Here is a 21,224-nt window from a genome sequence, read left to right as displayed (position 1 = left end):
TGCTGAGGCCAAGCAGCAGGTGCATCCCAGAGCGCTGGGCTCCTGGGGGGCACATGGGCTCCTCCAAGAGGGCCCCAGCACTGCCTGTCACTGTCCCACGGGACCCTGTGGGGCACAGGAGGGACCACAAATCCCAGTGAGCTCCAGAGACCACCATGCTCCACATCCAAGGAGAAACAACCCCGTGAGCATAACGCACAGGCCACGCCAGCACTGCTCCACTGCCCATCCCAAAGGCAGCCAGTGGAACACCACGGAAGGGAGATCCCCTCTCCCCAGAGCCCCCAGAGCTCCCAGCCCAGCCTTTCAGCTCAGGCACGGTTTGATCCTGTTTGCTCACATCCATCACTTCCATCGGGAACATGCCTGGATCCCGCAGGCACCCGGTGAGTCCCTGCTGGTCCGAGGGGCTGTGCCCGGGCACGGAGGGAGAAGGGCCCGGGCTTCCTGCTAGGAAGGACCGAGGGACAGGCGACAGGCACTGCCCAAGCACGAAGAGCACGAGGCTGCTCATCGCATCCGCTGCCTCCTCCCGGGAGCCGGTACCGGGACACGATCGCACCCCGGGAAGGGCCTGTGACAAATTCTCATGGAGGCCGGGATGCCTTTGCCGTGAGCTCACTCAGTGACTAACTTGTTTATCTCCCGCGGGAGCTGCACCGAGGTTTTGGGAAGCAGCAGATCCCCGACAGCTTCTCTGCTTGTTCCAGGCGCCGCCCCCACCCCTTTCCTGAAGAACACTCGGAAATCAGGAATCCGCGGTGGCACCAGCGCGTCCCCTCGCTGCCAGGACAGCGACAGCGAGCGACTGCTCTGCCCTCACACCCACGGCAGGAAAGCTGGAAAGAATCAGAACACCTGGATCTTGGAAAACCAACATAGAAATTCCGGCACAGCACTGGGGAGTATCTCCCAAGTGCTTCGCTGGGGCGGTTTGTTTGCACAGGTACCCGGGAGGCACCGCGGAGACCTCATCCTGCCCCATTCCCAGCCCAGGGAGGCACCAGCACGTTTAAGCACAGAGCAGGATGTCCCTAGAATGTTCCTAGGATGTCCCCTGTTCCAGGCCAGTTTGGACGGGGCTTGGAGAAATCTGGGATAGTGGAAAGTGTCTCTGCCCACGGCGGGGAGTTGGAACGGGATTAGCTTTAGGGTTTCTTCCAACCCAAATCATTCTGGAATTCTCTGTGTCTGACAGGTTCATCCTAATCCCTAGGTAACCACTCCCAGCGCTCTTGTGTCACCGCGTGTCATCTATTCTCCCCAGTGCCACCTGCCGCTCCCACTGCCGGGTCTGGAGCTTTTTCTGATCCGCCAACTCAATCCCTGCGGGGGCTCCGTGCTGCAGAACAACCCGGAGCTCCAGGGACCGGAGCCACTGTCCCGAGGGTCCCGGCGGGTCCTCCCCGCGCTGCTCCGGGGCATCTTTGGGGCTGGGAACGCCGTCCAGGGAGGCGGCGGGAGGGCAGGGTCGGGCGTGCTGCGGGGCTGGGGTGGTGGAAGGGGGCGAGGGGCGGCGGCCGCCACCGCCGGGCCAAGGCAGCCCTCCAGCGGGGAGCCGCCGCCTGCCCGGCGCGCACGCCCATGAGCCGGTTAAGATGAAAATCAGCGCTTTGTAACCCAAAAGGTGGTGTGTGTATCCCCGGCACAGCATCTGCTGCAGCGGGGAAGGACGGGGACAGGGACAGGAGAAGGGAGGACAGTGACGGGGAAGGGGTAGGCAGGGACAGGACAGGGATGGGAGCAGGGAAAGGGAAGGGGTAGGCAGGGACAGGACAAGGATGGGAGCAGGGAAAGGTACAGGGACCGGGACAGGGATGGGGCAAGGCAGTGGCAGGGACAGGGACAGGGACACGGACAGGGACGGGGCAGCGCTGCTCCTCTCCTCTCGCTATCTGCCCGCCTGCCCGCCAGGGGGCAGCACTCTGCGGCACCGCTCCGTGCCCGAGCCCGTCACCGCTGCCGCTGTCCGCACGCCGGCGGCACCTGCCCGTCCCATGGGGCGTGCTCCGCGCTCCATCCCCTTCCCCGAGCTCCGTGCCGCCTGCGGCTCTCCGTCCCGCGGTCTCCCGGATCGGAGCGGACCCGGGAGCCGCGGTACCTCCAGGGGCAGCCCCATCCTGTCCCGGTCCGGTCCCGTTTGCCGCCGGCCCCGTCCAGCCCCGGCTCTATGGTTTGCGGGCGCTCTGCCCCGCGTGTCTCTATGGCGGCGGCGGCCCCGCCCCGAGGCGGCCCCGGCCCTGCTCTGGACCCGGCCCCGCTGCCGCCTGCGGGCTCTGGGGCCTGGCAGCACCGCTCCGAGGCACCGGGGCCGCGCCGGGGCAGCGGGGAGCCGCCGAGGTGGGTCGAGGGTCGAGGCGGGGCGCGGTGGTCGCGGTGCCTCCCAGTCCCCGAGCTCAGAGCGGGGCTCGGGGGCTGCGCTTGGGCCCCCTCGGAGAGGGACCCGTTTGCAACGTAGCTTTTTTCCTTGTTCGCTTTCCTCTTTACCGGGTCACCGATACGCCGGTTCCCTCGGGCAGCAGCGGCCGATGTGGGAAAGCTTCGAGCGGCGTTTTCGGCCTGGTGGGCGCAGGGAGCCGGAGGAGGGGGAAGGAGCGGCGAAGAGCTCGGAGCAGCAGCGCTGACCCTGCGGAATTCCCTCCGGCACAGCCCCTCCGTGATCCTTGCGGCATCCCGAGCCTCGCTCCGTCATCCCGCAGCTCCGCCCGGCGTGCCAGGGTCCCAGGTAATGCCAGGCCCGGGCTCACACGGGAATTACGGTCCCAGCGAAAGGGAATGAAAGGCTGCAGCTCGTGGGCAGAGCTGTTTTCCCTCATTCCCTGGAAAAACACAACTCCTCCCCGCCCGGGAGAGCTGCCTGGCTCCTCTTTGCCCGGGCAGGACCCAGAGCATGGAGTGATTTAGCAATAGGAGTTTATTGGAGTAACTCCTCTGGGGGGGGTTCTGAAAAAAAAAACAGAATTAGAAATTGTTTCTGTTGAGCTGTGTGGCCTGGAAAGGCTTTGCTTGGGAGAAATGCAAACAGGAGGCTGGAATAAGGTTCTGGGAATGGGGCTTGGTGTCAGGTGGTCAGTGTGAAACGTGGGGTGGGCAGATAATTCCCTTTGCTTCCAGGAAAATGAAGTAGCTGTGAAGCTGCCAGTGCCTGGGATGTCTTTATTAGTTCCTTAATTTCATTGAAATCCCACGTGGGGAAGGACTGGAAGGGGAATCTGGTTCCTGACAGCTGAGATCTGATGGAGTTGTCTGCAGGGTTGAGGGCAGGAGCTCAGCAGGGAACAGCCAGTCTGCTTTTTGTCTCTGTGGTAATTAATAGTAATTAACTGAGTCAGCTCAGGCTGTTAAACTCTGCCTGTGTCCTGTTGAAGAGTTGCTGCCATCCTGGGGGATCTGGTTTGTCACCTGGGCTTGTGCTCTTGGCTCCTCTGGCTCTGGCAGAGTCCTCAGGACAGCTCAGCCTTTGCAGAATTCCTCTCTTTCTTGGTGTTCCTTCGCTGCAGAGAAAACTGTCAGGTTAAGGGATCCCAGAGGATCAAAATCCAAAGTCCTTTCCCTCACTTTGGACTCTTGTGCTTCTGACAGCTCCCTGTTCCATATGGAACAGAAACCTTGGTTCCAGCCAGGTGCTTCCAGAAGTAAAAACTGAGTGTGAGAAGCTGAATGTCTGAGGTGTTTTTAATAGAAAACACCATTTATTTTTCAGAGGAGCTGGACAAACAGGCTGGAGGGCTGGAGCAGGGCAGGGAGGGCAGCAGGGTCATCCCATGCCCTGGAGGGTTTGGCTAAAAGCTGGTGAAGCCCTCCAGATTTGAGGGGTTTCTCCTTTCTTAGATGTTCCCTTTGCTGAAACTATTTGGCCACTCATTTTTTCACCATTTCCTTTGCCCAGAATGGGGACTGTGGCTTTTCTTCAGAGAGGTTAAACCCAGTTTTGTTTCCTTGAAATGTTTCTTGTGAGACAAACTGCAGTGTTAGGGTTAAGATTAACCTCTTTGAAACCCAGCCTTCCTTTCTGCTCCTTCCACAGCATCTCCTGTCCTTTCTCTCCAAAGACTGATGGGGATTCCTCAAATCACAATAGATTTGAGGTTTCTGCTTTTCCCTCCAGCACTGTTCTCTCCTTCACCCTGTGGGTCCTATGTCACTCACCATGTGTGTTTATGCACTGAGTATTTAATGTCTGCTCCCTCCTGCCCTTTCCCTTTCAGTTCTGGGGGAAATTTTGTCTGGAATTCTCTCATTTCCCTGCTGCCCAAGTGTCTGGACCACATAAAGCATAAAGATGAGGTAGCAGGAGGTGCAGGAAGAGGGTTTGCTGTTCATGTAGCTCATCCAGCTGTTAGCTCTGATGAAACAACAAAAATTATAAATCTACCCTAATCATACAGATTTTTGGGGGTTTAATGCCTCTTAGTTTTAGTATCTCTTGGAAAGATTGAATTTAAGGCTCTCACTGGGCTGCCTGTGGTGTTTTCTTCCAGGAAGAGCAACATGAAGATCTCCCTGATTAGGTTTAATTATCTGGGTCACTTCTCATTACCTGTGTTAATTTCCTTCTCAGTTTTGATACTGGGAGGGGAAGAGATAAAAGAAATGTGTGTGGAAAGATCAGACTAAGGCTGGAGCTGCCCCAGGCACAGGCCGTGTGCTGATGGATTTGTGGGTGAGTCTTTTCCTGGTATTTTGGGTCCTGTCTGTGTGTGCAAGCAAGATTCCTTCTGTTTTCCACCCCTCATTGGGATAGTGGATCCAAAAGCCAAACTGGACAGACTTTCCCTCTCTCAGATAAACTTTGTGAGTTGTTGGTTCAGGGATTTAAATAATTTCTTTAAGATTTTAAAGCTGATAAAAATCAGGGGCAGCTCCTGGGTTTTGTAGCTGTAGGTTTTCTTCTCTTGGTTATGAGGTTTGTGTGTCAGATGGGGCTCATTCCTCTTCCTATAGCAGATTTTCAAAGCTGGGCAGCAGGAACAGGAACTGGATATCTTGGAAAAGAGGCTGGAGCCAGGGGGTTTGGTCTCTTCTCCCTGGTAACGAGGGATAGGATAAGAGGAAACACCCTCAAGCTGTGCCAGGGGAGGTTTAGGTTGGATGTTGGGAAAATTTCTCATGGAAAGGGCTCTGTGGCTGAAGTGTGTCAGTGTGCCTTCATCTCAGACCTTCTCTTCAAAAACATTCCCACTTTTTCTCCCTAGGGATGTCTGCATTCTTTTATCCCTGCTTAACAAGTTGCTGCTGGGAATGTGGCACCTCTGTGGATTTGGTTATTATCAGCAGCTTTTGAGGTCTCTGTAGAGCAGAAGCAGCTTGGACAGCCAGAGCTCCAGTGCCTGGACTCTCCAGATAAGAAAATGAAGGAAAATCAGAAGTCTAGGATAAGAAATGCTTTCTGAGCCTGTGTCTTATCCAGGGAGACCACATTTCAGTGCACTTCAAAGTGCTGTTAAAATCCTGCTTAGACCTGGCCCCCAGAAATTCATAAACATAGCAGGCATTTAGACTGAGGCATCATCTCCTAAAACTTGTCAGGTTTTTGCCCTTGCTCTTTGCACTGAAAAGTTGTTACAAATTTCCCTTGGAGAAATCTCCTTCTAATCTCTATCCTAAAATTAATCACGGTGGTTTCTCCTCCATGCCAGCTGTGTTCTTCACCAGCAGCAGAGATCTTCCTCCTCCTCCTCATTGTTTTGCCTGCTTTTTCTAGAACTGACCTAATTACCAGATTCCTCTGTTATTGCTTCCCTAACCAAGGTCACTTTGCTTCCCCGATTGCTGCAGTTCCATCCAGGAATGGTGAATTCAAACTGGGAATGCTGGAGGGGGGACAAGACCCTCAGAGATGGGGCTTTGCCACTGTTTTGCACAAGAGTGTTGAACACAGCTGTCCCTCCTGGATTGGTTTTGCCTGGTAAATCACAGAATCATGGAATGGCTTGGGTTGGAAGGGACCTTAAAGCTCATCCTATTCCACCCCCTGCCATGGGCAGGGACACCTTCCACGAGCCCAGGTGGCTCCAAACCCCGATATCAACTTGGCCTTGGGCCCTTCCAGGGATTCAGGGTCAGCCACAGCTTCTCCGGGCACCCTGTGCCAGAGCCTGCCCAGCCTCACAGAATCCCAGCATGTCCTTTGTGTCTCCTCAGGGCTGTGTCCTGGTGGGGTTTAGGACAGAGTATCACATCCAAGTCACCTTGTCCCCTCTCTCCTGACTGCCAGGATGTGGTGCCAGAGGCTGGTGTGGCTGCTCCGGGGGCGACACGGGAGCACCGGACATCGCTGGCCGTGGCTGCCCCGGAGCCCCGAGACCGTCCTGGCTGTCCCAGCACGCTGCCACCCCACGGCCCCAGCGTCCCCCTGCTGTGCCTGGCAGCTGCACCGAGACCATCTCGGTAGGTATGCTGGGTGAGGGTGCTCCTGCTCTGCGTGGGGACAGCGGGGAGGGATTCCACCCTTGTTCCCTGGAATGATGTGTGTTTTGCTTCTGAAACAGCCTGCGTTAGAGGGATGCACACTGGGTGCTGTTTCATGTTCCCTGCTGGAATTCCCAAAGGCAGGATGGAGCAGCCTTGTCTTCTATGATAATTGAGGCACTGCTAAATAAGTAATCAAATCCAGGGATTCCTGAACAAAAACTGTCTGAGCTGTGCCCTGTCAGGCACCATTTTCTGTGCCATGCTCAGGCTCTCCTTGGCACAGCCCCCCTTGGCTCTGGTATGTGCCTACCTCTGCTGCCCCACCTTGTGCAGGGTTGGCAGCTGTGGCCAGTGAGATCTCAGTACTCCAAGTCACTTGCAAGCCAAGGGAATTGCTCAGCATTTTACACAGTGGCTCCAAAGCAAAGGAGCCAGGCCTTTGATAAGGTCCTCTGCCAGGTCTTCCTCTTGTGACAATTGATGTCAAGGGGTACTACTGCATCCCCTGTAACTGGGATGATAAGGTGCGGGCTCTGGGCTTCAATTCTTGGCTTTGTTTGTCCTCCCTGTTGCCCCAAAGCCTCCTCTGCTCCCATCCCTGGCAGAGCTGAGGTACGGCAGCACCGTGATGCGCCTGGATTTCGTGTGGCTGCGGGACCACTGCCGCTCTGCCTCCTGCTACAACGCCAAGACCAACCAGCGCAGCCTGGACACGGCCAGCGTGGACCTGGCCATCCAGCCCCAGGCTGTGCGGGTGGACGAGACCACGCTCTTCCTCACCTGTGAGTCCTGAACTCCTGTGCCCTCCTGTGCCTGCTGATGGACAGCATTACCCCCAGATCTGCCTGTCTGGGAAGATACTGAGCCATGAGCAGGTTTTAAACACTGCTCTCACTGTAAACACACCTCTGCATCAAAGTGGTGTGGTTTTCCTGCCCCAGCCCTTCTTGTGTGTATGCAGTGTCTAGGTTGGTCAAACTCCCCCAGCAGTGCAGGTGGTGAACTGGTGGAGCATGACACATTTGCTTCTCTTTTCCTTCCCTGTTCTGTGTGAGCAGCTGTCAGCCCTGCTCACCATGCCCGTTCTCTGTCCTCCTCACTTTCCCAGCTGCTTTCTTCCTTTTGGTGGGGCTTACTTTTATTTGAAGGCTTGACTTCAGAGCTTTGATTGTCCTTGGAGGCCTATCAGTAAAAGCCAAAACCACTGCAGCTGCAACTGTTGGCTGGGAATTTGGAGAGGGTTGCAGCAACTTCCCTGAATTTGGAGTTGTGGCAGCAATGACAACACCTTTAGGACTCGTGGCCTTTCAGGTCATATTTTGGGTGGCAGCAGGGTGCAAAGGACCCATCCTCAGACAGATGACAAGGGTGAGGGCTGACGGCTGCCACGATGTTGGGCTGTTCAGTGGCATTTTGGTGACTGTGCCCTTGTTCCCGTGCCAGGGCCGGATGGACACGTGACACGGTACGGGCTGGAGTGGCTGGCGAGGAACAGCTACGAGGGGCAGAAGCAGCAGGTCATGCACCCCCGGATCCTCTGGAATGCTGAGATCTACCGGCAAGCCCAGGTCCCCTCCATCGACTGCCGGAGCTTCCTGGAGACAGACGAGGGTCTGAAGGAATTCCTGCAGAGCTTCTTGTTGTACGGGATTGCTTTTGTGGAGAATGTCATTCCCACCAAAGAGGACACGGAAATCTTGGCAAAGAGGATCAGCATAATCAGGTATCTGGGCTATCCTGGGAAGGATAAACTTGTTTTCTTTCTGTTTGGAAAGCTGCTGCCTCTTTGTCCTGTGTTATGTGTGGCATGGCCTGGTTTGTAGACAAATGCTCTGGCTTCTCCCCTGGACCTGGGATGGAGGATCCCACTGTGGGATCCAACCTCCTTTATGGAAGAGCTGTGAATCACTCAGTCATTGAGCTGCCCCAGGAGCATCCCATGACTTTTGTGACAGTGGGACTGTGCAGAGAGGAGGGACTGAAGGAAGTGGCTGGCTGGGAAGAGCAGGGCTTTGCAAGGAGACATTTCCTGTTATGACTTGAGGGGTCATGAGGGCAGCCTGGCCCTGGGAGCCAGGGAGATCAAAGACCAGTTGGAGTTCTTGCTAGAGAAAAACAGTGAGAGGTGTTGGTGCTGGGTTTGTCTAAAGCACTACCAGCATGGCAGGCCAGGGGCTGAGCTCGGGGCTTTATCCAAGCTGTACAAACAATTTGATTTGCCTGGAGCTGTTGGAAAAGGAGGGATTCCTCTTAATGAACGGTCACTCCGAATGGAAACAAGGGGCTCCAGGGAATATCCAGCCAGCTTTTGTCTCCAGACACCCTCCCCCTGTAGCCCCTGAGTACTTTTTGGCCTGGTGTCCCTTCCCTCCTGTGCGTGTGGTAGGGGAGGGGTAGTGAAAATAGGATTCTGGGAAGAAGAAATTGAATTATTGGGCAACCCTATCCTTGTGTGGACACAAGTAAGGGCTGGCTGCACTTAGACAGCTCCTTGTGTCACTTCTGTGACTGGGGATGATGGTTGGAATGGAAACATCAGTGGTTGTGGAGGGGAAGACTCATCACCACCAGCCTTTTGGGGAGGAAAGAAGAGCTGAACACCAGAAGAGGGATTAGGAGCACCATGCCTGACCATCTGAATTTTGTGAAGTTTTCTGCTTTAATGACTCTGTGCATGGGACAGAGGGAATAACTCAAGTGTAGGGGAGGATGTGCCTTACCCAGACACTGCCCATCTCTTTTCCAGGGAGACCATTTATGGCAGGATGTGGTACTTCACCTCTGACTTCTCCCGGGGAGACACAGCCTACACCAAGCTGGCCCTGGACCGGCACACAGACACCACCTACTTCCAGGAGCCCTGCGGGTACGTGCTGCTGCAGGGACACCTTCCACTGCCCAGGTTGCTCAAAGCCCCATTCAGCCTGTCCTTGGACACTTCCAGGAATGGGGCAGCCACAGCTTCTTTGGGTTTGGTTTTTGGGTGACACAGCCTTCCTCCTGCAGCTCCTGAAGTCCCCAGACTCACAAGGTTTGGGATGCAGCACAGGCAGTTTGCCACCTCCTCACCCAGCAAAACATGTGGGATTGGGTCTGGAGAAGCAGCAGGGATGGGTGGTGCATCACCTGGCTGTGTCCTTGGGCAGCGCCTTGTGCCCAGGGGATAGACAGCCATGGTCATTCCTCTCGGATTCTGTCTCCGTGCAGCATCCAGGTGTTCCACTGCCTGAAGCACGAGGGCACGGGAGGGCGGACGCTGCTGGTGGACGGGTTCCACGCGGCCGAGCAGGTGCTGCGCCAGGCCCCGGAGCACTTCGAGCTGCTGGCCAAGGTGCCCCTCAAACACGAGTACGTGGAGAACGTGGGCGGCTGCCACAACCACATGATCGGAGTGGGGCCGGTGCTCAATGTCTACCCCTGGAACAATGAGCTTTACCTCATCAGGTAATGACCAGGAGGCCTCCGGGGAGGAGAAGGTGTTGTGGTGGTTTTTTAGAACATTCCATGGGCTGAAAACCAGTGTATCTTTGATGAGCAGGGATGAAACCACAGGAACACCCCATGTTCCTCCTGCTTTAGAGGAGGCGTCAGCACCACTGATGCAAAGATGGGTGTCAGTGCTGAACTTTGATTTTTTTACTCCTGGTATTCTCCCTTCACCTTCAAGCTCTCATCTCATTCTATGTGAGATGCAGAAAAATTAAGCCCTTCTCTGGAGAAGCCCCTAGAAACTATCCTGGCACTCAGGGAACAGGGAGAGTGCAGAGTGATCCCTTACAAAGGGAGCATGGGCTGATTTTTGAAACTCCAGTTCGCCTCAGTTCTAGGAGGTTGTCCAGCATTGCTTTGCACTTTCATTCTAAGCAAACCTCAGTCTTGCCATGTCCTTCCATGGAAAGCCAGGAAGAAGGGCGTACACTTGATAATAAACTCCTCTTGCCCTCAGTGCTGTGTTCCCAAAGTCCTGTGCTGGCAGCACAACCTCCCTGGTCACCTCTGCAGCCTCCCTTAAATACCCACTAATCCCACAGGCTCCTGAGGTTCTCTTGGAAGCACCTGGAGCTGTGTTGGGCAGTCTCTTGTCTCCTCTCTCCCTGCAGGTACAACAACTACGACCGTGCCGTTATCAACACGGTGCCCCATGACGTGGTGCGCCGCTGGTACCACGCGCACCGCGCCCTCACCGCCGAGCTGCGCCGGCCCGACAACGAGCTCTGGGTCAAGCTGAAGCCAGGCAAGGTGGGACCTGGAGCTACATCCTCTAGGACTGGTCCAGGGTGGAACTGGGAGCTGAATCCCGTGGGTTTGGCACAGGGAGAAGGGCAGGGTGCTCTGTGGGTGTGCCGGTGTCTGGGCACTGCCATATCCAGCAGTTTTCCTCGTTCTGGGTGCTCCAGGGTTAACAGTAGTGCCTTCTGCGTGTGTGTTTTTTCTGCTGTCCTAAAGCAGTAGGAGCTCCCAGGTGAGGCAGAGATGTTTAGTTCAAGCTCTGCCTCAGAGGAAAGTTAGTCCCAGTTTCCAGCTGCTGAAATAAGAATCCTCAGGAGCAGAGGCCAGAACACCTAATGTTCAGGCTTTCACTTCTTCCAAAATAAATTACAGTTCTGAGGTTATGTTTGAGCCCTTACGTGGGTAAGTGACACCACAGAGGCAGGTGGTTGGGGCTGCCTCATCGCTGAAAGCGTTCAAATCCAGGTTCCATGGGGCTTGGAGCAACCTGGGATAGTGGAAGGTATCCATGGCCATGGCAAAGGGTGGAACAGGATGGGTTTTAAGGTTCCTTCCAGCTCAAGCATTCTGGGATTCAGTGACAAGTTGGCCACTGTCTATTGCTGGTGAACTATTTCCTCTCCAGTAGAAAGGCAAAGAAATCCCAAAATGTGTTTCTGGGCTGGCTCCATAAGAGCTGGTGAAAGTGCTGGATCCTGTGGGACAGCTGGCTGTAGCCTCACCAGTGCCAGTGTGGAACAGGAGGCTCGTGCCCACTGTGGTACACCCTTACCTGCTCTTCCAGTGTCCAGGGATCCCCAGGACCTGCCCTGCCAGAGGCTCCTGGCCCTGCCTGCTGTGGTTGCTGTCCTCCTGATGACCTTTTCCCTTTCCTGCAGGTCCTGTTTGTGGATAACTGGCGTGTCCTGCACGGCCGGGAGGCGTTCACCGGGTACCGGCAGCTCTGTGGGTGTTACCTGACGAGGGACGACGTGCTGAACACTGCCCGCCTGCTGGGGCTGCAGGCCTAGCCCACCCTCCAGAGAGCCAGGGAGCCCCCAGCCCCTCCTCTGGGAGAGGCAGGACCCTCCCAGTCCCACTGCCAGGAGAGGTGTGCAGCCCCCAGTCTCACCTCCGGGAGTGGCTGGCAGCCCCCAGTCCCACTTTTGGGAGAGGCAAGCAGCCCCTCAGTGCCACCCCTGGGAGAGGCAGGAGCCCCCAGCCCCACTCCACACCAGGCCAGGTGGGCTGGTGCCTCCCCAGGTGCTCCGGGCCCTCCGTGCCAGTGCCTCACCACAACAAAGACACTGCAATACCTCAGGCACCTCCACCCTCTCCAAGCAGCTCCCAGGGCCTGCTCAGGCGAGGGGGCAGGTGGAAACCAAAGGTTGTGGTACCATTTTTTTGGACCACACTCCGCCTTAGAGCACAGGCAGCTCTTGCTGTCCATGCTCCCAGCCTGGTCCTCCCAGCCAGGGTGGCTCACTCGTGGTTAATCCCACCACAGTAAGTGGTCCTCCAAGCAAGTGCCTTCAGGATTCCCTGTTTGGCCTTTTTTTCAGCTGCCAGTTTCAGGGGAGTTTTAGCAGAGCAGAATGGAAATCTCTGGGATCTTGTCTCTTATCACTGATCATGCAGCCAAGCTGCCTGAGAGAGGGCCTGGAAAGATCCTGGTGTACTTTGAGCATTTCAGAGAAGGTTTAGGTTAGAGAAGGGAAAGGGAAGCACCAAGATCTGCATGTTGGGAAGCAGAGATGATGATGTTAGATGGGGGATGGAATTCCCACTTTTCCTTGACTTCCAGTACTGCCATGCTGCTGTTCCTTCTGCCTGTTACATTGCACTTGTGGCAACACTCAGCAGCCCCAGGATTCCTGACAAACTTCCCACTGTGCCTCCTCTTGCATCCTTTCTTAAGGAATTGTTGTTAGGTCATCATCATACTCTGGTGCATGAAACTCACTATTTGGGTGTATTTTTTCCCAAAATTCTCCTCCTCTGAATGTAACTCAGAGGTGCCTTTGAGCTCCTGGGAGCTGGGATCTGGCATGCTGAAGTGCCACGTGGTAAGGAACAAAAGCAAATCCTGCTGTTAGACATTTTTCATTCTGCCGTATCTTTTGGGCTGTTCCCTCTGCTCTGACCAGACCTTAAAGCAGGGCTGGGCCCCTTCACCCCTGGCTGTGCCGTGTGAGGTGCTCTGTGTCCTCGGGGCAGGGCAGTGCAGGTGCACAGGCACTGAATTTGCTGCTCTTGTTTAATCCAAACACTGAATGTAGAGATCATGGTGCCAAGACAGTCCTGAAATCTGCTCTTGCTGTGGGCTGAGCTCCCTGATGCTCCCAGTCCTGGTGTTCCCTCTGCAGTGCTTCCCATCCCCAGTGAAGCCCCTGGGAGTCAGCAGGGCTCAAAGGGATTTCTGAGCCCAGGCTGGGCAGGTGGTGCCAGGGGAGCTGCCCTCTGTCAGGTAAAGCTCCAACGGCAGCCTTGGATCCTGGTAGGAGCCAATTTTAAAACTCAGCAGGAAAATTAAGCCCCCTCCAGCCAAACCCTTTCCATAGTGGAAGAAAAACATGAGGAGAGGTTCTGAGTTGGAGTCACAAGTTACTGAAGAAATCGCAATAATCACAATGATATTAATAAAAGATTGTACAAAATGATAATGGTTTGCCCACAGAAAGAATATTTACCATCAAAAAGTGTCACCGGGCCCCTGGGACAAATGAGAGAGGTGGCAGTGGTGTGGCCAGGTGGCAGCTGGGACCTGTGGGGAGACTCCCTCTGGAGTGAATCCAGCAAAAAAAAGAGGGTCCCTCCTCTTCCGCCTCCAGTTCTTGAAGGGGACAAAGCCACTCCCTTCCACAGCCAAGGAAAGAAAAAAAGGGTTCTGCTTGCCGTGTCTGAGCATTCCCAGCTGGAAGTCGCCCTCTTCCAGCGACGGAGACAGTCCCCGTCCTGGGCGAGCGAGACCCTCGGGCTGGGCTGGCGCACCCACGGCATCCCGCACACCCGTCCCGCACCCCCCGCCCCGTGCCGCTGCGCGGGCCTTGCTCTGGCCGCACGATGGCACAAGATGCCAGAAATTCGTGTTTCAAAACCCCCGAGTCCCATCCCGGGCGGGCTCGGGGCTCTCGGCGGTGCCGGTGCAGTTCGTGCCGCTGCTCTCTCTCCATCCCTCTGGAGAAGGCCAGGAATTGCTGTTCAGAGCCTCTGAGGCTGTAAACGTTTTTTAGGAGCTGTGGGATGTGGTGCCCGTCGCACCAAAGGGTGGAGCAGAGGGCGGGAATGATGTGCGAGATCTGGAGACCTCGGTCTGGGGGACGTGCGGGTGCCTGCAGGACCTGGGGCTGCTCTGAAGGCAGGTGAGGCCAGCGCAGCTGATGGATCCCGGAGGGAGGCTGCAGGGTGTTGCTGTATCCCGGGATCCTCCGTTCCCATCTGCACATTACAGGGGCCCGGGTGGGTCCCTTTGCCGCGGGGGCCGTCTGTGCCTCACCCCGTGCAGCCCGAGTGTTCCCTCCACAGACCTTCAGCCGGCTCCACTCCCCCCATCCCTGTTTGCTGGCTTGTCCCACAGGGATCCCAGTTCCTCCCTTGGAACCCCTCCCTTTCCTCTTGGCTCTGCAGTTCAGCCCCTCCTCCAGTTTTTGGGGCTCCCCAGAGTCCTCAGCCCTGCAGTGAAACCAAACCCTCCCCATTCCCCTGCTGGCCACATTTTCCCTCCAGTGTCTCCCAGAGCTTCCCATTTCCCCCCAGTGCACTCCAGAGCCCTCTGCTCACTCCCAGCTCTCAGGATTGTGCAGGTGCAGCTTTCAGTGCATCCCCCTTGGTCCCCTCTGGTGCCACCAAGAGTCTTTGGACCCTCACAGGACTCGAATAAAACCGGGGGAAGTTGCTTCCAGCCCAGCTGAAAAGTGTTTCCATTTTTAGCTTCCCTCCTCATTTGGGGCTTGGAGCAACCTGGTCCAGTAGAAGGGATCTCTTCCCATGGCTGGAGGGTAGAATGGGGTGGATTTTAAGGTCCCTCCCAACCCAAACCCGTCTGGAATTCCATTATTTTGAGATAGATGTAACAAAATGAGGTCCCTGGGTCCTGATCCCAGGAGCATCCCTCCCGTAAACGAAATTCCCTTTTCAGAAAGCCTGTGGGATGTAGATGAACTCAGTACACCTCAAGCACCTCAAGGGGTGGAGGGAAAAGCTGCTCACAGGTGTTTTAGAGCCACACTGAACCCCTGCTCCCCTTAGAAACAGCCTGGGGGTGAGTTCCAACTCTGCTGCAGGCTCTGGGAGAGGATTGAGCTGTGGGAAAGGGATAGGGATGGATCTCCTGGCCTCGGGGCAGGAAAATGACCTGGGATGCCCCCGGTAATTTCTATTTCTGTGGGACCCCCTGCCCTGTGCCGGCAGAGGCCCCGGCGGATGCAAGAGCGGCGCCGGAGCCACGGGCAGCTCCTTTTCCCCCGGGGGAGCGGGGACAGGAGCGGGAGCTGCCGCTGCTGCCACTCCCGGGAAGAGCCTGGGAGGGGAATCGGCGCGGAGGGAGAGGAGCCATCGGCAGGAAAACAGGCTGGCAATACCCGCGGCACCGGGAATCCACCCCAGGGCTGCAGAGCCGCGGTACCGCCTCACCTGCCGCTCAGCACAGCGCGGAATTGTGAGGGCATTTTGGAAATCGGGGCTGTCTGGGACTGTTTTCTCTTGGCAGATGCTGCTGTGCCGTCCCGCGGAGCTGCTGGGCACCACCTGGGCGCTCCTCGCAGGTAAGGAGTGCCCGGCTGGGCTGGGCTGGGCTGGGAGCCGGGGCCGGCCCCAGGGCTCCTCGCCGCTTCCAAAGCCCTCCGGAGCCGAGCGTGGGCAGCTCCGGGCCGCACGTTTTAGGTGGGTAAAAGGTTTAACCTGGAAGGCAAAGGCGTGTTTGCCCAAGGAGAGAGGAGGTGGAAGAGCCACGCACAGCTCCGGGGATAAAAGTCTGCTGCAGCCAGATTTATAGTGGGGCTGATAGATGTACTCACACATAAATATCGGTGTATATGTTAATATCTGTGTTTGTGTTAAAAATGGATATGTAAAAATATTGAATGTTTTTAAAACCACAAATTTTAGTTCAGTTAAACTCGTGTGAGCATTTTCACTGTGCTCCTTTAAATAGTCACTGGCTGCCTTGAAACACAAACCATGGAATAACAGGAGGGTTTGGGTTGAAAAGGACCTTGAATTCTTCCCATTCCATCCCCAGGTTGCTCCAAGCTCTGTCCAACCTGGCCTTGAACACTTCCAGGAATGGGGTAGCCACAACTGCTCTGGGCTAGATCCAAATGCAGAGAGATTTTCAGGATGAGCATCTAAAACAGAAAGGAAGCCCGTTACCCTACAGCTTGGTTTTGGGATGGTGTCAGTGAGCTCTCAGTGTCTGTAGGATGAGTTTTGGCCATTGCAGCTGCAAAAGATGAAGTGTTTTCCTCTTTCCTTCAGCTCACTGTTCTGTTCTCTGTAAATAGTGTTTTCTCAGCAGAAAAAGGAAAATTTTCAGAGAATAAGAATTTTAAATCCTTAAATTGTATTTTCTTCCTCCACATCTACAGTTTGGAGACCAGGAGGGCATGAAAACAGCTGCCTTTCAAGGTTATAAGAGTGAGAAACTAAAATCACCTGATGAACTAGACTTTACCTGGATTGTCACACTTATTTTTCCTCCCACCTGTGCTGCACCATCCCCAGTGGGAGCAGCAGGAGTTTCCAGGGCAGTTTGCCTGGCAGGTGCAGTGGGAATGCAGGTGAACAGGTGCTTATCTGGGGAGGAGCTAAGACAGGGCCGAGAGCAAACACAGCCTGTGAGGATCCCTGGCCTCTGCCCAGCTCTGGAGCCACAGGGGCTGGGGAGCCTCCCCTCCCTCTCCTCTCTCCTGGAATCCTCTTCACTGGGGATGGGGGTCTGGCAGCTGTGACCTTCCCACAGTGGCTCCTCCTTAAGTCCTTGAGCATCTGCCAGAGCCCAAGTTGTGACAAGCCCAGAAATCTTGGGATGGTGGCTGCATCCTGCACTGTGGGGGGCACGTGGACACCTTCAGCCCCAAACAAGACCAGCAATTTTGTGGCTGTCCCATTCCTGGAAGTCTTCAAAGGCAGGCTGAACAGGGCTTGGAGCAGCCTGGTCCAGTGGAAGGTGTCCCTGAGGATGGCAGAGCTGGAATGAGATGGGCTTTGAGCTCCCTTCCAACACAAAAACTTTCCAGGGTTTTTGGAATTGGGAATGAGACACGGAAATTAGGTCAGTACAAAAAGGCTAGGTAGGAGAAGCTCATTCCACTCCTCTGCCATGGGCAGAGACATCTTTCCCCAGAGCAGTTGCTCCCAGCCCTCTCTCCTCCCTGCAGGGCTGCTGGTGTCGTTTCCTCCAGCTCTGGGAGCAACGGGAGCTGTCCACAGAGCCACTGCTGTGGGATCCTCAGTGCTGCTCCCTGGGCTGGATAACGTCACCCACAGCAATTCCATGCGCTGGGAATTCCTCAATGGCAGTGGCCCCCACCCCATCCTGCAACACGAGGGGGGGGCCCACGCCCCAGCCATCCACGCTCCCTATGCAGGACGAGCCTTTTTCCATCCATCCAATGGATCTCTGCTGCTGGAGGATGTCCAGGAAAGTGACAGTGGCACCTACAGAGTGACTGTCAACACAGGAGACAGGAAGAGCCTGGAAATCCGGCTGGAAGTCCTCCGTGAGTGGTGGGTGTGGGAGGGAGCAGCGGGGTGCTGGACCCAAACAGAATCTGTCTGTACATGGACCAAGAGCCAGGGCAAAGGGGTTGGAGAAGGGATTTGAGCAGAGGCTGACGAGCCAGTCCTGAGCTTGTTTGCACCTGTCATGTGTGGACACAGCACCGAGAGATCTTGGAAAGAGATCAGCTGTCCTGGGGGAGCAAATCTGGAAGTGCTGCCCAGTGAGACCTTCCAGGGGCCTGGCTGGGACAAAGGAAAAAGTTCCATCCTGGAAAGTCAATTCCATCCCTTGTTTCCCACACTTCAGTGCAGGGATGGAGGGACTGGTGGGAGGATAAAGGGATGGCGGAGTGACTGGTAGGATGATGGAGGGACTAGTGGGGTGATGGGGCTGATGCAGGGACCAGTGCGAGGATGGAGGAACCGGGGGGGTGGTGGAGGAAGCAGAGGGATAATGGAGGGACTGGTGGGTTGCTGTGACTCTGCCACCTGCAGGGACCCTCCCCCCAGCACTTTGCCAGGGGACAGCTGGCAGAGCCAATGGAGCTGAGGTTTCTGGAGAAGCCACCACCCCTCAAGGCCAGGCTGTTCCGTTTGCCCTCTGCAGGCACCAGCTGCCACCACAGGGAGGAGGCACTTGAAAGAGCCACAAGTCCCTCCTCAGCACTGCTGCCAGCAATTCCCTTAATTTGCTCTGGCTTATCTCACCAATCACACCATGGCCCTAATGCCACCGCAGCCCTTCACCACCCACCTCTCCTTCCAACCACACACCATCCGAGTGGCATCTGCTGCCTTCTCTGCTATTTTCTCATTTTCTGATGCATTTCAAAGTGCTCTGTACTTACCCACATCCATTAAAGCAGTGATTCAACTGGAAAAAAAACAGTCCTAGAAAGCACAGCAGCAGGATGGGCTTCCCAAGGGAAAGGCACCTGTGACCATGCTGTGGCTGATGCTGTGGTGACAATTGCAGCCCAAGGGCCCATCAGGGATGCTCTGGGTCACATTCACTGGCACAGATTCCCAGGGAAGCTGTGGCTGCCCCTGGATGCCTGGAAGTGTGCAAGGCCAGGTTGGACAGGGCTTGGAGCAGCCCAGGATAGGGAGAAACCTGTCTGTGGTAGGGGGTGGAATAGGATGAGCTTTAAGGTCCTTTTCCACCCAAACTATTTTGTGATTCTATGTCTGAGAGAAGTGCTGGGGTCTCTGTTCCCTTCCCAGAGCCTGTGTCCCGCCCTCAGCTCCAGAGCAGCAGTCTCCTGGCTCGGGCCACTGGCCAGCTTGTCTGTGAGGTGGCAGAGGGCAGAGTGGACACCATCACCTGGAAGAAGGATGGGCAGCCCCTTCTCCCAGACAGAGTTTCCCAGCTGTCCAGCGGCCTCAGTGCTCTGTACCTGAGGCCAGCCAAGAAGTCAGACTGCGGCTCCTATTCCTGCAATGCCAGCAACCGGATCAGCTGGCAAGAAACCTCCCTGGAGGTCGCCATTGAAGGTCTCACCTCCCACTGCTCCTCCTGCCCTCCACCATTCCCTGGGGATGTCTCAGTGGTTCCATCCAATCCCTCAGCTTCCATCCCCCGTGGTCTGGCTGCCCTCCCCAGGAGGTGGTGCCCACATGCTGCTGCCAGGAGCTGCCCATCTTGGGATGACCAGCAGCAATTCCCAGCCTCTGATCCCACCAAGGCACAGTCCTTGGCAGGAGATTGGCCGTTCCCTCTTGGGGCAAGTCCAAAACGATGGCCCTTGGCCAAGGTGATGCTGAGCAGGACATGGGCAGGAGGGTGGCCCAGAAGCCTGTGGGGAGCACCCATCCCAGGCTGGACATTGCATGGTGTGTATTTGGCCACCAGCTGGCATAAATGGAATCTGTCCTGATGATGGAGGATCCCTGCAGCCACCAGGGCCAGGGGGCTCTTCCTGCTGATATCCCATCTCCTGCCCCTTGGGGTTGCTCTTTTCCAGGTCTCTCCCGTCGCTTGAAGCACACCCTGAGGATGGCGGTGATCGCTGTGGTCTTTGCTGCTGTCTCAGCGTGGGGATTAATTATTCCTGTCTGCCAGTCCGAAAAGCTCAGGATAAGTGAGCTGGGGGGAGCGGGACCCCATTTCCCGTGTCTGGTGGGGGAGAGCAAAGAGCATTGCTCTGGGAACCCCCAGATCCTGGTACATCCTACAGCATCTGGGTGGGGACAGGCTGCACCCCACCCTGAGGAAGGGGTGATGGCTGGCATGGGATTCCTGGGGGTCACAGCGGTCACCCCCCTCTGCTCTGGGCTTTTAGGGGGGGAGCTCTGGAGGTGGCTCAGCTCCTACACCTGCGGGCTGGTGTGCATTGCCTGCATCCTGGATGGCACCGCTGGCATCCTCTGGATGTGGGAGGAAGGTCAGAGGGGGCTGTGGGGAGGTTTGGAGGGAGGGGGGACAGACCCCATGGGAGATGCAGTGTCCAGTGGGGCCCAGAGAGGAAGGCAGTGAGGGACAGGGGAGTCATGCCATGGAATGTGGGGGACAGACCCATCCAGAGCAATACATGATCCATGTGTAATCTGCAGGTCTGGGGGAGCCTGGACCACAACGTGCATTACACACCCCCCTGAGGCAATTAATACAGTTCTTCCCCTTTTCCCAGTGCCCTTTCCCAGAATGAGTCCTAGCAGGACAGTAAAATGATCAGAGAATGGAGAGGCTGCAAGGAAATGCTGGAAGTCAGAGGAGGGTGGGGAAGGGATGTAATGCAGAGTTCCCAGGGGTTGAAGGGGGTGGGCAATGGAACATCGGGGTCTCTGCCTTGTCCCATTGTCTTTCAGGCCCTTCTGTGGCTGTCATACTGCCTGAGATCACCCTGAGCTACCTCACTGTGGTGACCTTCCTGGGTGCCACCACTGTGATTTTCCAGCCCACAGATTTCAGCCACCTGAAGAGCAAAAAGGGTGAGCGGTCGCACCAAGGATGGACCAAACTGGTCCACATGGAGGTTATTCTGCCCAAAACGTCATCCCTAACATTTTAAAATGAGAACTCCTGTGCTGGTGGATCCCTTACCAGTGCCTGGATGAGGCCAGCCCTGCACCCACAGCTCTGGGCACTCATCCACATCTCCTTTTCCTGTGCACCTCTGCAGCACAGCGCACCATGGGCTACTCCGCGCCGGGGGCCGTGGTGGCCGTGGTGCTGAGCAGCACCTTCCTCATCAAGAGCATCCACCACCGCCACGGTGAGCAGAGATCCTCCAGGGACCACCCCAAGAACACAGCTCATGTAATCCCCGCATCCCTTCAGTTCAGCTGTTAGGCCTCCAAAAACAAACCAAACAAACCAGGAGATTCAGGAAAGTGAAATCTTGGCAGGAGCAAAATTCGGCTTCAACATCCTCCACCTATTTCATTTTCTATTTTTTGTGTGTTTGTGCTTTCATGGTGGCAACCTGCCCTTCTGCTTTCCCTGCCCCTGCTGTTTTCTCCGGCGGTAGAAGAAGGATGCACGGAGTTCCTGAACGTGACCGTCCTGGTGAGCAGCGCAGCGGCCGTCTCGGCCCTCCCGCTCCTCGCCATCGGCCTCTGCTGTGAGTCTGCTCCTCCTTCCTCCTCCAGCCCCTCCCCACGCCTCGGTGTCCCCGCACCGTCCTGCAGCCACGGGAATTGTTTAAAAGTGGTTTGGCTTTTGTGAAACCCCCGTGTTGAGGCTTGTTTCCCTCCCCTGGGAAGCCCCAGGGACTGTATCCCAAATACAACACCCCAGGGACTGTATCCCAAATACAACACTCCATCCTTGGTGCTTCTCACACTTTCTCCTGATCTGGGGACAGATTTGTCTTTTGCACGTCGCACGAGTCAGGGCTGGAGCAAGGACTGTGATGTCTCTTGGATGGACAAAGCCGGGT

At 56.0% G+C, this 21,224-nt stretch overlaps 1 protein-coding gene across 8 annotated transcripts; it reads left to right on the top strand.

The window, feature by feature from the left end:
* The first annotated feature begins 2,188 nt into the window (after positions 1-2,188).
* TMLHE (trimethyllysine hydroxylase, epsilon) lies at positions 2,189-13,286 on the top strand. Of its 8 annotated transcripts, none has more exons than XM_041484708.1 (10): positions 2,592-2,725; positions 4,482-4,663; positions 5,779-5,908; positions 6,218-6,390; positions 6,995-7,196; positions 7,858-8,137; positions 9,161-9,280; positions 9,622-9,858; positions 10,515-10,653; positions 11,523-13,286. In XM_041484708.1, exons 2-10 carry the CDS (start codon positions 4,652-4,654, stop codon positions 11,652-11,654), a joined length of 1,425 nt encoding a protein of 474 aa, XP_041340642.1. In that variant the 5' UTR covers positions 2,592-2,725; positions 4,482-4,651; the 3' UTR covers positions 11,655-13,286. The 8 variants fall into 8 exon arrangements, with proteins under 8 accessions (XP_041340639.1, XP_041340638.1, XP_041340640.1 ...); XM_041484707.1 differs by having other exon boundaries at positions 5,752-5,908; XM_041484705.1 differs by lacking the exons at positions 4,482-4,663; positions 5,779-5,908 and adding an exon at positions 2,189-2,340 and having other exon boundaries at positions 2,523-2,725.
* Positions 13,287-21,224: the final 7,938 nt, after the last annotated feature.

Source organism: Pyrgilauda ruficollis, unplaced genomic scaffold, assembly GCF_017590135.1.
Source record: "Pyrgilauda ruficollis isolate IOZ18807 unplaced genomic scaffold, ASM1759013v1 scaffold67, whole genome shotgun sequence".
NCBI classification, from domain to species: domain Eukaryota; kingdom Metazoa; phylum Chordata; class Aves; order Passeriformes; family Passeridae; genus Pyrgilauda; species Pyrgilauda ruficollis.
This window is presented reverse-complemented; position numbering and strand designations above follow the sequence as displayed.

Coding starts and splice junctions, on each gene's coding strand:
- TMLHE (XM_041484704.1), top strand. CDS start 2,204: ATGGCGGCGGCGGCCCCGCCCCGAGGCGGCCCCGGCCCTGCTCTGGAC. Junction 2,726..6,217: donor CCGGCGTGCCAGGGTCCCAG/GTAATGCCAGGC, acceptor CCTGACTGCCAG/GATGTGGTGCCAGAGGCTGG. Junction 9,281..9,621: donor TACTTCCAGGAGCCCTGCGG/GTACGTGCTGCT, acceptor GTCTCCGTGCAG/CATCCAGGTGTTCCACTGCC.